The sequence below is a fragment of the Clarias gariepinus genome, chromosome 1 (genome assembly GCF_024256425.1).
Source record: "Clarias gariepinus isolate MV-2021 ecotype Netherlands chromosome 1, CGAR_prim_01v2, whole genome shotgun sequence".
Classification (NCBI taxonomy): domain Eukaryota; kingdom Metazoa; phylum Chordata; class Actinopteri; order Siluriformes; family Clariidae; genus Clarias; species Clarias gariepinus.
In genome coordinates, this window is record NC_071100.1 from 1,450,147 (window position 1) to 1,466,803 (window position 16,657).

Here is a 16,657-nt window from a genome sequence, read left to right on the forward strand (position 1 = left end):
GTTTAATTATTACACCAATCACTGCAAATTTACACTGTTTTCAAGTAAAATGATTTGTCACATACACAGCCATTCACAGTATGATGTGTAGTGCAATGTAACTACAGTATGTAACTATATAATAAATATAGCTGCTCCTCTACTACAGTACCTTTTCTCAGACATAAAGGGGAGGTTTGTAGTTGGAGAGCTGACAGGGGTCAAGGTCAGGTTTCTTAATTAGTGATTTTACTCTAGGTGCTGATCTAAAATAGTTAGTTTATCATCTTCATCAATTTTTATTACATTGTCTGGTTCCAAAACCTTATTTATAGCCTAATGGTTCTAGTTTAGTAGTGGTTTAGTACATCCTCAATACTGCATGTTATTGCTGTGGAGATTTCTCTCTAGTGTTCTCTGGAACCATATGGATCAGGAGAGGGGGACAGAAGAACTCTCAAAACATTAACTTTACCAGGGTACATTGTAAGCTGTGGCTACCAAGGTGACATTACAATGGACAGGATGTCTCTTCAAAACTAATAAAAGAAGTCCTACAGCAACTTGAAGGTAAGAGGAGGACTCACACCATGCACACAGTCAGCGTTGAGTGGCCGGATGTAAGCAAAAACATGGTTTATTAAACATTTTTAACTAACCAACTAAATAATTAAATAATTAAATAAATAAATAAATAAATATACTGGATATATGTTCTTAACTACAAGAACATGGCCAGGAGCTACCTCCATTAACCTGAAATAAAAGAAAATGTTAGAGTGCAAAATACAAAGCAAGAAACAGAAGAGCAAAGGTACTTTACATAGTGACACTATTGAGAACCAGGAGAAAATACCTAAATCCAATAAAAAGACAGGACATGAACACGGAAACACATGGATGCATAAAGTTACAAAATAAGAGAATGTGATAATGAAAAGGTCTAGGAAATACAGATAGGCACAGTTTAGCTAATGAAGCCCCTGAATACTACACTTGGGTAACACTGTACTGTTCTCCTCCAAAGGGGCAATGACTCTACCATCTTCTTTGATGCAAGATCACCACCATGTATTTTAAAGAAAAAATACAATTAGTTAATGAATTGTTTGAGGACTTCGATCGCTAGTTAATTGCTTTGTTAATCGATTATATTAATTAATAGAGTCACATGTTTATGTTTAATATTGGCCTCCAATTAGCAGTATAGTTTTATTGGTATTAATTGTGCATGATTTAAAACGACATATAAATTATTATTATTGTTATAAATGATTCATAGACTAACAGTTGTGACCTGTGGTGTTTTAGAATGGGGTTCCTGGGAGGAGAAATAACTGTGGACAACCGTACAGCCTACTACTGGACATGCTGTATCGAGATCCAGACACCATGGCTATTTTCTGACCAATACAAAACAGTAATGTGAACACAATCATTACTTTATATTTAGAGATCTACAATTGTTTTACCAACAAATACGCTAATTGTATTTGTAAGGACAATTTTAAAAACACATTCCCCCAGCTGCCTCATTTTCTTCTCACAGCTTGTCATGTTTCAGGATAGTAAACTCCTCTGTCTTGATAGTTAAACCTCTGACTGAAACAAAGCACAGACACAGAAGACTCCTTCCATTCCAATTGTTACATTAGATAACATAGATTACATATGTGCTTAAGGTGATGTGCAGAACGTGATGTTCTAAAACCTTATAGTTTCCAGGGTAACATCTCATGTACAAGTGTGTTACTATAAACCTGCGCTGCAGCCAGTGCTGCTGTTATAGAGAAGTAATCAATACTCTCTAACCAAACAGTGCTGCAGCCTAATAATACTGTACATACACACAGTCATTGATGATTTTTATATTTTCCTTTTTTAAACAAAAATAGTGGAGGTGCTGATATAATAGTTAATAATGAATTTTTTGAAACTTCGATATTACATTTTAATTTAAACTTTTTTTTACTATTTGAACAGATCATTTTCCTGTTAAACTGTACATGACTGAACACATGTCTCTATATATTTAGTTTGCTGCTGACCCTTACAAAAAGACACAGCAAAGCCAAACACTTTTAATCAAATGGGGCCAAACCATCTACTTACGAGTGAAATATGGATGGTGTTCAGAGACTGAGTGCTGCAAAGATCCAGATCTGTGGTACATATTCGACCCAAGAGATGACCCCTGTTTCACAATTCGAGAGAGTGGAGACCACTTGGAGATTCATATGGACTGCAACGTTAATTACGAGAAGAAAAAATCAACTTGCCCAAATTATGGTATATCACTTCCTTACTAAAAGAATATGTCTTTATATGACTTATGAAGGTGCAGCAAATTTGGTTCCATCTCATTTGGTATTTGTGGAGCAGGCCATGAGCGTAATTCACATTCATAAATAAAATTTTGAATTTAATTTATTTTTATACAGGTAATTGATATACAGCAATAACACATTTAACTTATAACACATTCACAGTCCAGGTGAAAGTGCAAATCATGACTTATCTCATTCAATTCAATTCAATTTTATTTGTATAGCGCTTTTAGCAATTGTCATTGTCGCAAAGCAGCTTTACACAATCAAAAGAATTATTTAAGTTTGTATGAAATGTGAAAGTGTATGAATCAAAATGGTCAGTTTGTCCCTGGTGAACAAGCCGAGGGCGACAGTGGCAAGGAAAAACTCCCTGAGATGGTAATAGGAAGAAACCTTAAGAGGAACCAGACTCAACAGGGAACCCATCCTCATCTGGGTGAAACAGAGAGCAGGAATTTATCTGCTTTCATACTGTGTATTAGGTGGCAGCCAGTTTAGTATAACAGTTAATATTAATTGATGTTAATATGGAGTCCAGGTAGTTATTGGAGACTCAGGTAGGAAAAAAAATGTAGGAAATTCCAGTCCTGAACTATCCAGCAACTGCAGCCAAGTCAAGTCCTCAGAGAAACAGCTGTCACCATCAGTCGAGGCCAGAACCGTGTTGTAGAGTGAAATCATACCCAGACACCGGACGCATCCGTGGGCACGAGTCAGACAGGTCCAGAGAGCAGATGGAGTCTGGATCAATGGCAGCTCAGGAACAACATGTGTAGCTCGACAGAGAGAGGGAAGAGAGAGAGCAGGAGAGAGAGCAGAAGAGGAGAGATAACAGTTAGGTATGGTCACAGTCACATAATGTATAATGTGAATGTATATTTACTGCAGAGTGCAAGCAGAGACTCCGGCAGGACTAACTATGACATCATAACTAAAAGGGAGCGCCAGAAGGAAACACAAACATGAGGGCTTCCTGAGATGTAAAGCAAACAATCACCTCACCGTCAGCAAACCTGAGTGATCAATGAGAGTGAGGAAGACAGCATCTAAACATACCAGTTCACCATAATACTCTACGTCCATGAGTCCCCCAGATCTGCTCCTTTACTTAAGGCAAATCTATCTATAAAAATGCTTGGCTAAATAAATAGTTTTTTAGCCTAGACTTAAACACTGAGACTGTGTCTGAGTCCCAAATACTATTTGGAAGACTATTCCATAACCTTGGGGCTTTGTAAGAAGAAACTCTGCCCCCGCTGTAGTTTTCATAATACGCGGTACTGACATGCAGCCTGCATCCTTTGATCAATGTAGGCGTGGTGGATCGTTAAACACTAGCAGTTCACTCAGATACTGCGGCGCGAGACCATTTAATGCTTTATATGTCAAAAGTAGTATTTTAAAATATGAAATTTTACAGGGAGCCGGTGAAGTGAAGATAAGATAGGTGTGAAGTGTTCGTATTTTCTGGTTCTAGTGAGGACTCTCGCTGCTGCATTCTGGACTAACTGAAGCGTGTTTATACACCTAGTTGAACAACCAGACAGTAGGGCGTTACAATAATCCCGTGGTTCTCAAAGTGTGGGGCGCCCCACTAGTGGGAAATACAGACATGACAGGTGGGGCGCAATGAACGGGAGGGAATTAGTGGAAAATAATAGGAAAGTACCTATTCTAATTCATGCTTTTCTTTATTGACAATAAAGATCGGACACTCGAAACTAAACAATCACACGCAAAGAAATGGATCATTAATGCAAGTAAATTAAAATAAATCAGAGAAAAAGTGGAACCATAGTGCAACAATAACAGTTTAACGTCGGCATGTTAAATGCAGAGGAACAATATATATAAGCCAATGTGTATGCTGATGTTTCTGTATTTTTGTTAAAAATTAATATTTTATCAGGCAGTACTAGTCTGGCATTTCTAGTTTCCAGCGTGGCAACAAAGTTGCTTTTTGATCCTTTAGGCGCTGAACAGAAGGGAAGATCAATATCGTTCTACGCTTTTTGTTGGTGTGCGGCATTTTGCGATGATCCCTAAATCATTCGTTGCACCGTAGAGAATAATGGTGTTTATGCTTTTAAACATGTATAATTTAAGGCGGATGAAGCTTAAAGACAATGTAGAGAGGAAATATATGTGAGTATCTTATTCACGGGTTTATTTACGCAGCTATTGAATTCGGAGATGCGAATATCAAACTAACTTTACCGCGGACACAAACCGGGTCAGTAGCGTACTGTATGTAGTGAGCATAATAACATCAATAGATACATTTGTTACATGTACCACAAAAAAGCAGATGATTCAGCACTATCAGCCTAATCAACTAAAAAGCCAGGCGGAAGGAAAACATGATGAAGCCTACTGTATGTTACGCTTGGATTCATGGTGGGGATGGTGGGGGCAGAGGAGAGACCTGTGTGTGTTTTGTGTCTTAAACCGCTGGCAGCAGACAGCACAAGACCGACAAAGTAGGAAGACACTTAAAGACAACACACCCCAGTCACGTTAATAAGCCACTCGACTTCGTTGAAAGAAGCTCTAGATAAGTGACGAAGTAAGTCTGTTATAACACTTGCACGTGTATTTTATCTGCTTTGAACTTGGTGTTATTTGATCTTATTGGCTTAGAAATTTATATTTCAATAAATAGTAAACTTGGCTGATTTCGTTATCATTTTGTTGACAAGTGGGGCTTGAAAATTCACCCACCCCCTTAAGTGGGGAATGACAGAAAATGTTTGAGAACCAGTGCAATAATCCAACTTAAGAGGTGATATGAGCATGAACTAGGTTTTCTGCATTGTTTAGTCCATCCTGTCAACTTTATCAAGCTGGTTATTCTCATCTGGTTTTGCCAGTTATTGAGATGTATAACTGTGTGTCGTCAGCATAACAATGAAAACTAATATCATGCTTACGTATTAGGTTGCCCAAAGGAAGCATGTAAATAGAAAAAAACAGTGGCTCTAAAACTGAACCCTGCGGAACACCAAACTCCACTAGAGAACATGCTGAATAATCGCCATTTAAATCTACATACTGATAACGATCGGTCAAATAGGATCTAAGCCAGGAGAAGGCTGTACCCTTAATTCCTACCATGTTTAATCTGTGAAGAAAAATAGCGTGATCAATGATGTCAAAAGCTGCACTGAGGTCGAGTACCACAAGCATAGTTACACAACCCTGATCAGAGGCCAATAGGAGGTCATTTACTACTTTAACGAGTGCTGTCTCTGTACTGTGATGAGGCCTAAATCCTGACTGATACAGTTCATGTATGCCATTTCTATGTAGATATGAGCATAGCTGCTCCGCTACTATCTTTTCCAGAATCTTAGAGATAAAGGGGAGGTTTGATATTGGCCTGTAATTGGACAGCTGATGGGTCAAGGTCAGGTTTCTTAATTATTGGTTTGATAACTGCTAATTTAAAAGATTTTGGAACATAACCAATGCTAAGTGAAGAATTAATTATTCTCAACAGGGGTTCTGTTATTGCTGGTACTATCTGTTTAAGGAAATGTGTCGGTACAGGATATAATATACAGGTTGATGAATTTGCAGAAGAGATGAGTGAAATTAGTTCATTCTCTTCAAGGGGAGTAAAGTATTCTAGGTTCTAATCTGACATGGCTAAATTAACATCTGCATCAATTACATTGTTCGGTTTCAAAACCTCAATTTTATGCCTAATATTTACAATTTTAGTATTAAAAAAGTTCATGAAGTCCTCACTATTGCATGATGTTGTTGTGGAGATTTCTGCAGTGGTCTTATTTCTGGTTAATTTGGCTACAGCATTAAATAGGAATCTAGGATTATTTTTGTTATTTTCTATAAGAGTGGAGAGATATGTTTTTCTAGCTACACTAAGAGCTTTTCTATAGTTCAAGATGCTCTCCTGATTTACTCCTAGCGAGTCCAGTATGGACATAAATGCTGTTCTCAGAGGGTCTTCTGGATTCTCAAAATGAATATTAAAGTCTTCAGCAATTAACGCTTTGTCTACAGAAATGACTAGGTTTGACTAATACCTGTTGACTCAATTGGCCTCTCTCCACATGCAGGTGACACTCGACCATGCCTAACAGGGCTTAGACAGGGCTAACATGGATTCCAGAACATAACTCAGGACGAACATAGACATCAGGCCTTAGTTCGTCCAAAAAGTAAATAATAATTTTTTTTTAAAAAGGAGTTTAAGCCACAAGCTTAAAGAAGTCACAAGCACAGTGTAGATAATACATTTAATATACTTACACAAACATGAAAAAAAAATAATTAACAGAAAATTTATGGTAAACAAATAAAAAACAAAAAAAGACAAAATAGTTTTAAAAACAGATGGAGGACGAGCGACAGTTAAGGCATATAGCTTAAATAATATAACTAATCTTGACAAAACTGAATCCACCTGTGAAAATGAAATGGTGGCCCAGGTCATGTGTCGCTATGGGACAACCCTGAAAATTGCTTATTCAGCGTGTTAAATATATTCTTATGATAAGATTGTTTAATATATTTTATAACAATTTTACTTTAACCAGAGAGAATTGAAGATGATGCACGAGAGAAAGAGGAAAATCGTAGGCGCGACGAAGAGCAGCGGCGTCAGGCCCAGATTGAACGTGAAAGAAAAATTGAGGAACAGATTAAACGGGAAAGTGAGCTTGCTGCTACGAAGCTTTCACGCGCCACAGAGACACTGAAGCAGAATCAGAAGCTGAGAGGTCATGAGTTTCATCACCAAACTAATATAATGCAACAGCCACTAGAAGCTGGCAGTGATAAAGATGAGGTAACATCTTTAAATTTTATCATAATATTATTAAGACTTGCTTGAAGATAAATATTATTTACAGTTGTCTTCTTTCATACAGGTTGAAGAAATAAAGAAGCGGTTCATGGAACTTGTGTTAGAATATCAGATCACTGATGATGATGACTCAGAAGAGACATTAGCAGACAGAATTAAAACTCTGCAAAATGGCCTAATTGTGGAGTTCTGTAAGAAACACAACCTGTCCAGTGGCTGTGTGTTTTCCTTTGACACTGCAGTTGGTTATGAGACTCTGCCTCTACATGATAGACTGACTCTGCTTGAGGCAGTAATGTGTTTAGTTTTTGAGAAGAATGAAGATGACCACACACATAAACATGACCGGGACTTCCTCATGGATCTGCTCGAACTGTTGCAACATGACCATCCATCACTTGCTTTTAATCTTTTACAGAGCATCCTTCAAACTGATCCGCATATGTCTACACAGAGTAAAGAAACTCTGTGTCAGATTGCATTTAACAACACATGGAAACTGGCAGAAATAACAGATTTCATGAGGAAGGTTTTTGGCAAAGACAAAGAACAAGTGCACTCAGTACTTCACATTGCACAGACCTACAAACTGGAGTATGAGAATGTCTTCTGTGCTTTGGATTCACCAGATCCCCCCAGATTGATAAAAAGGTATGTTGACAAAGAGAAAGACAAAAATGCTGATACTATCATTAGTGAAATGCACAAAGACCACTACCCTGAGAATGTCCTGACAATACTAGAGGATGTTTTAAGATATCTAGAAATAGAGCTTCGTAAACACACCACAGCTGTTCTCAGTCCAAACAAAATCCAGGAGTTAAAGAAAATGGTAAAAGAACTGGACTTTAACAATCCAGACAGACAAATTCTCAAAAGTGTAGTAGTAGGAATGTCAATGGCAGTAAAAATGTGCTCCGTGGTCACAGTTCAAAAGGGTAAAAATAAAATAGTAATTGAAGGATATCTTCCCAGATTAACTCAACTTGCAACCTTGATTGTTTTCCTACTCCCAAAGTCACAAACCCATACAGGTTGTCTCCTTGAAATAGGGACAGGTGAAGGGAAATCCTGTATCTTAGCCATGCTTGCTACAATCCATGCCATTCGTGGTGTAAAGGTGGATATTGTGACGAGCTCCCCAGTCCTTGCATATCGTGATTTAGAGGAATGGAACAGACTGTACAACATGTTTGGCATAACATCATCTGCTGTTCCTCCATTACTGAATGATGTCTCGTCTGAAGAACTAGAGAAACTGACTCAGGAAGCATACAGACAACAAATTATTTACAGTACTGTTGGGAATTTTGCAGCAGATACGCTGAAACAAGAGTTTGAAAAGAAAACAACTCGAGGTGACAGAAGGTTTGAACTGGTCCTTGTGGATGAGGTGGACTACATGACCTTGGATAATGGAGTTCAAATAACTTTTCTGTCCCATGAGAGCAGTGGCCTCCAGCATTTGGAGAAGGTCCTTGCAGGCATCTGGGCCAAGACGTCTGCATGTCGACCAATTGAGGTGGGAGAGACAGGAGATATCATGTGGACAACAAGAGTGCAGAATTTTCACACAGCTGCACTGATATCAATGATTGGTTCAGATACAAGTGAGACATTTTCACCACTGGAAATTTTGTTGCCAGGAATTGAACTAGGCTTTTACTCAGAGAAAGACTTTGAAAACTTGAAGGTCTCTATTAATGATGAAGGAGGAAAGGAGCATGGAACTATGGAAAATGAGGCATGGAAGACTATCATGGCCAAAACAGGAATAGAACAACAGTATGACCTGCTCAGTGTTCTTGAGATGGGAATGGAGCACAAGGTGGCATTTAACTGTTATTCATATCAGTCAGAAACTAGGAATGCTGTTCAGTTTGGAAAGCAAAAGACAAAAACTGACCAAAACATCAACATGCTGTTATTGGAAAATGGAAAAGCTTGTGAGATCTTGTCTGAAGATTTGTTAGTTGAAGCCACTATTAGCGAGTTGAAATCCAAGATTAAATATTCGAAACAATGCAGTTCAGAAAAAGATAAATACACTCTTGTAGTCCCTTCTTTTTTAGAAAAATACCTGGAAAATCAGCTGCCAGTGTTTGTTGAGAATGCACTGAAGGCCATTAAGATGACCAAAGGCAGAGAGTACATGATCGAGAGATCTCTTAGTGCTCAGGGAATAGACGTTAGTGAAGAAGATCAACACATGTACCATGCAATAATCCCAGTAGATTTTCAGGCCAGTGGGATGTTGGAGAAAAGGAAACGGTGGGGTGAGGGACTACAACAGTTTCTGGAGTTGAAACATCAGCTATCTTTATCGCCATTGTCAAATGTGACAAACTACATGTCAAATTCACATTTCTTTAAAAGATATCTCAGTGGGAAAGGGATACTTGGTGTTTCTGGAACATTGGGGGGAGATGTAGATAAGAATTTCCTCGCAAGGCATTACAAAACCGACAGCTACGTCATACCAGCTCATCAGCGTCAGAAGGTTACTGAGCTGCCAGCAGTCCAGGTGAGGGGAGGTACTGAGCAATGGATCCAAACTCTTTCTGCCATGGTCTCAAAAGTCTCTAACAGAGGACAGGTGGTGTTAGTCGTGTGTGAGGATGTCAATACTGCAAATGAGCTCAATAACAAAATGACAGCCGAAATCAAACATTCAGTCACCATGTACACGATGAGTGAGAGTCACAACATAGAGAACCAGGAGTTCAACAAGGGTCATATCATTATTACCACCAACCTTGGAGGACGAGGGACAGACATTAAGGTTACAGAGGAGGTTAACCACGCCGGCGGTCTCTTTGTATTACTCACCTACTTCCCCAATAATCGCAGAGTTGAGAAACAGGTCTTTGGAAGAACAGGTCGAAAAGGCACACCAGGAATGGTCCAATTAATCCTGAACCATGATCGTCTACCCATGGCCTACAGAGGTCATTCTATTGAAGTCATGAGGGAACTCAGAGAAGAGTTTGAGCTTAATCGAATAAAAGACATGGAGAAGGAAAAACTAGCTGAAATTGAAATAAAGGAAGTGCTGTTCGCTACATTTTGTCAGTTCCTTAGTGACTTCGACAAGCATTACAGTACAGAAGAGAAGACAGACCTCTTTGAAGTAAAAGTAAAAGATGCCCCTCTTTATTTTGAGTCCTTTCAGAATAAGATGGACTATCACCCAGCACTGAATGCTTTGAAGGAGTCATGGGGTATGTGGCTGATGCTTCACACAGAACAGATTAACATACAGAATGACCTCACTGAACTGAAAAAAGACCTCATGCAGCATTTGCAGGATACACGTAACAAACTTCTACAAGGTCAAAGTGAAAACTTTTATGATCACATCCATCAGGCTTTAGGACGCATTGCGCTGCATATTCAAAACAAAAGTAAATGTGACTATGGAGCAAAATTTTATTGGGAAAGAGCCTCTGAGTCGGACAGCTACTACCGAGCTGCTGCACTATACAATCAGGCCTACATTACCATTAACATGGCTAGAAAAGGCTACAAACGTGAGGCATGTTCCTTACTTGAGGAGGCAGATAAAGCCTTAGATGTTTATGTATTAGAAATGACCAACACACTAAGCTTCTATTACTTATCTGTGACTCGAGACTTTGAACCACATCACAGTGGTAGCTGTAACTTTCAATTACAAATGCAGGCAAGGATGAACATATTTAACTCATGGAAGCAAAATATTAGGAAAATACTTGACCTGCTTGGATCAGGCAAAGGAGACTTCATAACAGTGGACTTGACTCTTTACAGTTTATCAGCTAAAGAGGATTTTGTGTCTTCTAATGAACTTGGTCTCTTTCGTAATTATGGCCTTGCAGTCGTGTTTGAACTGAAGGAAAAGCCCAAGTTCTCATTTGATGCCCTGATTTGTTGTTTTCTCGGTGTGATTCAGGTTGTAGTGGGAGTTTTGATGTGTGGCCTGACATCTGGTTTTATATCTTCATTTGCTCTTGCTTTGATCTCTGATGGTGTGTCTGACATGATCAGTGGAGTCATGGGTATGATAAATGGTGATTTTTATTGGGCATCATGGGCAATATCTAAAGCAATAAGTATGGGAACATCTTTGGTCTGTGGCGGATTCAGTGTTTTCAAAAGATCTTTCTCATCTGTGACAAGTGCAGGAAATGGTATCCTAAGTGGCACTAAATCATTACAAAATATAGCAGGGAGTGCCCTCAGTTCAGGAAGAAACCTGTTCATGTCCACTTGTACGACAGTTAAAGCTTCAGTACCATCAGTTTTCCTGAAGAACATCACATCCAAAGTGGCTAAACTGAACTTACAAAAAGCAAGTGTGTATGCTCTACAGGAATTGGCTATTCAGGGGGTTAACACGGCTTTGAACAAAACTGATGCGACAGTTAAAAAAACTTTTAAGCAAGGATTTCGACTTACTTTCATGAAATCTATACGTTCAGCGCTGCAACAGAATAAACAATTTGTTCAAGCACTTTTAGATTTCATCAGTTCAGGAATCCCAAAGGCTGCCTTAAATAAAGAGTCTGGCTACAGGATTAGCAACAACTTGGAGAAGCAAATTATTGAGTATGTTGAGTGTAATACTAAAAATATAATTACCAGCCTGATAATAAACTGTAACCAAGTCAAAAAGACCATTCAAACACTGTCAAATCTGTGGGACATGGCAGCAGTATTTGTTGCACACAAACCTTATACTTGTATTAAGACACTCTTGAGTACTGCAAGCTTGTCCACCTCCATTTATGAAATGAATTCCTCTATTCCTACCAAACAGACCATTGACACGAACTTTGTTCCTGCATTTTTAAAGTCTATTAAAGAGGATCCAATATTTGAGACATATGATAATGATGGAAGGGACGAACTTGAAGATGTGGAACGTCTTAAAAATGAACTGATTGACTTAGTTTCAGAAATTCTTTCCCAAACCATGGTGGAGAGTTTTTCTGGTGTTGCCACATCCATGTTTACAAAAACATTTATGAAAAGATTAAACACTGTTACTGGAAAAGTGGTTACTAATTTGCTGGGAAGAAATGAAACTCAAAGTTTCTTTGACAATCAGCAGCATCATTATAATCTGAAATCAGCTATTGAATGTGAGGAAAGGCCTTTGACTGAAGAAGAATTAAATGAGGTCAGGTGTTATGCGAATAATATAACCGATCAAGAAAAGCCAGCAACAGCTTTAGAAGTCCATGTCCTTACAAAGAGTGACTTGTTGCAAGGAAAAGGAATTTGTATAACTGTAGTAGATGACCGAGGAGAACTTCTCACAGAGGAGACTTACCTAGGAATTGACCCAACAGCTGGCACTATCAAACTCATGCTGACAAAAACACCTCAGACTTCTCCAGGGTGAGCCTACAAAACATTTATTTATTTACTTACTTACTTTTATTTAACTAGTATTTATACATTTGGTTGATGATATCACTTGCAGACATTTTTCAAATAAATATATTCTCCTTGGTTCTTTGCATTTTACAGAAATCAAGGAATATTGACTAAGCTGAAACGTAACCTTATGGCTGAAGATGTTCCACACAGTGGCCACATTGATATCATACACCCTAATGGTTCACGAGAAACTGTAAAGTCCTTAAATCAGAACTGTCTTTTTCATGCTGTCATACAAGCAACAACTAACAACCCAAAAGATGATGTGCTAGAGAAAGCTAAAGAGCTCCGTAGGAAAGTCAGTGATGAGGTAAGCAAGAAAATGGTGTATAGTTGCTAGACATTAGCTGATTAGCTTCCTTAGTGCTTAGGAGCTCATGCAAGTTCCTGTATCGCTCATATAATAGTCCATGCATGTAGTCACCTATTTGAAGCTGTAAGCTGCCATTTATTTTATTTACCTTTGATGAGGCTTTTAGTTTTTTTTACGCTAGAATAGTCAGCCTATATGATGAGTGGCCTGTGACATACACATACACATGCACACATTATACCCTAATATTAAGTAGGTCCCCTATCCTGTAACCAAAGCAGTGATGTGTTGTGTAATCTAATGCCTATCAGAACCAGCATTATCCTTTTTAGCAAATTGAGCGTCAGCAGCTCAACAGCTGCTGTACAATATGGCCCTTCTTACAGTAGCTACAGTGGCTTGGTGAGGGCGATAATTATGGATATATGCAATAAAAGAAGATAATTGTATACCATGGTTATGATAATCTTGGTTTGATGTGTGCAAATTTGCATGTTATGGAGAGTGGTATGAGGATGATCGACATTATACTGTATACAATATGTGCAACAGTTTTGATAAGTGGCGGCACACTGACTTAGTGGTTAGCACTGTCGCCTTGCATCGCCAGGGTGCGAGTTCAATTCCCACTCTGTGTGCATGGAGTTTGCATGTTGTGCCTGGTTGTGCTTGGTGGGTTTCTTCTGGGTGCGCTCCTGGTCTGCAGTAGTCAGGGCCTACCAAAAGTGATCAAAAGAAGAAGAACTAGTGAACTGGCATCAGGGTCAGGTGAGGCCAAGGCTTACTGGTGAGGAAAGGCTGGTCAGTGTAGTCCAATCCAGATATATGCGCTAGTGTACAATAAATCATATTGCTGAAAATTATAGGATAAAACATTTGAAATAAAAACTTTGTGTAGCTGTGAAAACCTGCCAGCACATCGGCCCTTTCGAAATAAGATTTGATACCTTTGACTCTCTAAAAACTATTTTTTATACAAACTGTAGAAATGCTTTAAAAGGGAAATAATGGTAGATATTTTTTTCTGTTACAGATTCTTTTAAAACCGTATAAGTATGTAGATGCTGTGAAGATTCAGAAAATGTTCAACATGACCAACAGCTCGAATAAATTTACAATCCAAACTGCACCGAGAGAGTTTGATATGGAACAGTACACTAAGTACACAAAAGACAAGACAGCGGAAAAAATTATTGAGGAATACAAACTGGGAAAAGTGGGCGACCAAAAGGGGTAATTTTATTCTTGTATAAAATAGTATTATTACTAATTTAGTTATTGTATTCTCGTATAAAATACAATTGTTTGAAAATACAAGGCAAAGCTTATTCATAAATGTGTTTTCATTCAGTCACAATAGGAGTCAAATCCAATTAATTCTTACTGAGAATATTAAATCCCCATCTTGTGTTATACTCTGAAGGCTTTTAGACCTTGAGAAGCCCACAACAGGAGTGGTGGAGCCGCAGCACATCCCACCACAAAGCACATGGACTACAATCCTTCACCTCATCAAAACAAACCCTGAGATTTCCTCTTTATTAAACAAAAACAACAAAGAAATGTTCTACCTCATGATGAAAATGAAACACGACCCAAGTGAAAAGATGCAGCTTTGCATGAACACACTGTACTCCGATCACCGCCGTGCACTAAGCAGCGGACACAGCACCGAGTCCAGAGCATGCAGGTTTCGTCATCCTAACATCTGGGTTTGTCTCTAATGCTGCACACGGTTGCATTTATTCTCTTAATGTTGATCCATGTGCTTGTTTCATTTTCACGTTCCTCAGACGTTTCCTGACAAGCACCTTTACAAGTGGAGATACAGAAAAGGCTTTGAAGCTCTCCTTAATGATGGCCCATCCTCAATGCTCGGAAAACATCTGGAGTAATCTCGGTACACCCATTTTCTGTCTTTTTAATTATATTTTGAAATAAATTGTATTATAGTGGCTGAAATCATCTGAATTATCACTGCATGTATTTCTCAGGTATACATCATCATTACAGGACATGTGATCTTGAACTTAAATTAAAGGACAGAAATGATTACTACAAGAGAGGATTTAAAGACATAGTGAAAAAGTACAGCAAATCCGATCTGATCAACCACGTCCAAAGCATTCGACTGATAAACTGGGTGCAAAAAGATATGTTCCTGGACACGTCTACAGTGGAGTACAAAGAAATCATTCATGTTATAAAACAGACACAGAAAAGAACTGAAACAAAAAAAATCTGATCTTTAGTTAACTAACACATTCAAAAGTGTGGTGGAAAAATAAAGTGAACCCCTTGGAATTAATAACTGGTTGACCTTGGCAGCCAAAAATTTACTAGTAGCTGTACTCCAAAATAGTATTACTCAAGTAGAAGGAAAAAGTAGTCATTCAAACTCAAGTAAGAGTTAAAAAGTATTCAGTGAAAAGATACTCAAGTACTGAGTAATTGTTTCAATCGTAATGTCCGATTTTTTTTTTTGAAATTATAATAATTCTATATTAGTATCTATATATACACTAATGTATAAATATAGCATACAGTATATATGTATATACACATATGCTGAAGTGTGTGTCTGTTTTGGCAGATAGAGAAGACGACACGGTATGAAGCTGTTCTTTTCCAAGCGAAACATGTTTTTGATGCCACAAGCGCAAGCGAAATATGATTTTATTATTTTTTGCGATGCATAAAAATTTACAATACTGTGTTGGCAATTAATTCATTACTGAAATATGCCTATATATTCATAGACTGTTAAAGTAACATTATATGTGCATTTAAAGTTAACATATAAAGACACAAACATGAAGAAAAGCATTCTATACTCAACGCAAGATTGTGCACTAACCCGCAAGATCCCACTAGTAGCGGCATGGATTTATGAGCGTTCCACAAAATTAGAGAAAGATACGGAAACTTCTGTTTGCGCATGCAGAGTAAGCGTATGTAGTCCAGATTCACAGGTGATTTATAGAACACAGGCTGAAGACCTGATTGGGCAAACGGAGTCATGTGATTATTGTTGCTGCATTTGATTGATGAAACAGTCATGTGGTAGATCCACTGGCTGCACGTGTACAATAAATAGTAAGAAAAGTAACGAGTCAAGTGTACCCGAATGTTAGCAATTCTTCTTCACAAATCTACTCAAGTAAAAAGTATGGTGTAGTATAACTACTCATAGAAGTAAATTCTTTTCGAAAAGTTACTCAAGTAAATGTAACAGATAAAAAGGCTCGTTACTACCCACCTCTGAACCTCAACCAGGTGCTTTCTGTAGCAGTGGATCAGACTTGCACATCCTTCAGAAGGAACTTTAGTCCATTCTTCCTGAAAGAACAGCTTTAGCTCCATTAAATTCTCTGGACAGCTCATGCGTATGACTCGGCCAATCCAAGAGACAGATTTTGTTTTTTCTCAAGCCATTCTTTTGTGGACTTGCTCCAGTGTTTTGGGTCATTGTTTTGTTGCATCACCCAACTTCTACATAGTTTCAGCTGACAGACACTCACATTTTCCTGAAGAATTTTTTGATGCACTTGGAAATACATCTTCACCTCTATGACTGCAAGCTGGCCATGCCCCGATGCAGCAAAGCAGGTCCAAATCATGATGGAGTATCCTCCACCATACTTTACGGTTGCAGTGATGTCTTAATCATGATATGCCGTGCCCATTTTAGATCAATAGAGCTGCAACGTCTTTTCAAACAGTTCAAATTAATTTCATCAGTGCACAAAAACATTTTTCCAGTGGAGTGTCGGTGTGCTC

The 16,657-nt window shown here is 38.3% G+C and overlaps 1 protein-coding gene across 1 annotated transcript; it reads left to right on the forward strand.

Moving 5' to 3' along the window:
* The first annotated feature begins 405 nt into the window (after positions 1-405).
* On the forward strand, positions 406-15,212 carry LOC128531274 (uncharacterized). The gene is made up of 10 exons (XM_053505067.1): positions 406-549; positions 1,291-1,399; positions 2,016-2,268; positions 6,872-7,122; positions 7,205-12,522; positions 12,655-12,874; positions 13,911-14,110; positions 14,301-14,567; positions 14,671-14,777; positions 14,872-15,212. The coding sequence occupies exons 2-10, from the start codon at positions 1,292-1,294 to the stop codon at positions 15,120-15,122; spliced, it is 6,975 nt and encodes a 2,324-aa protein (XP_053361042.1). The 5' UTR covers positions 406-549; position 1,291; the 3' UTR covers positions 15,123-15,212.
* Positions 15,213-16,657: the final 1,445 nt, after the last annotated feature.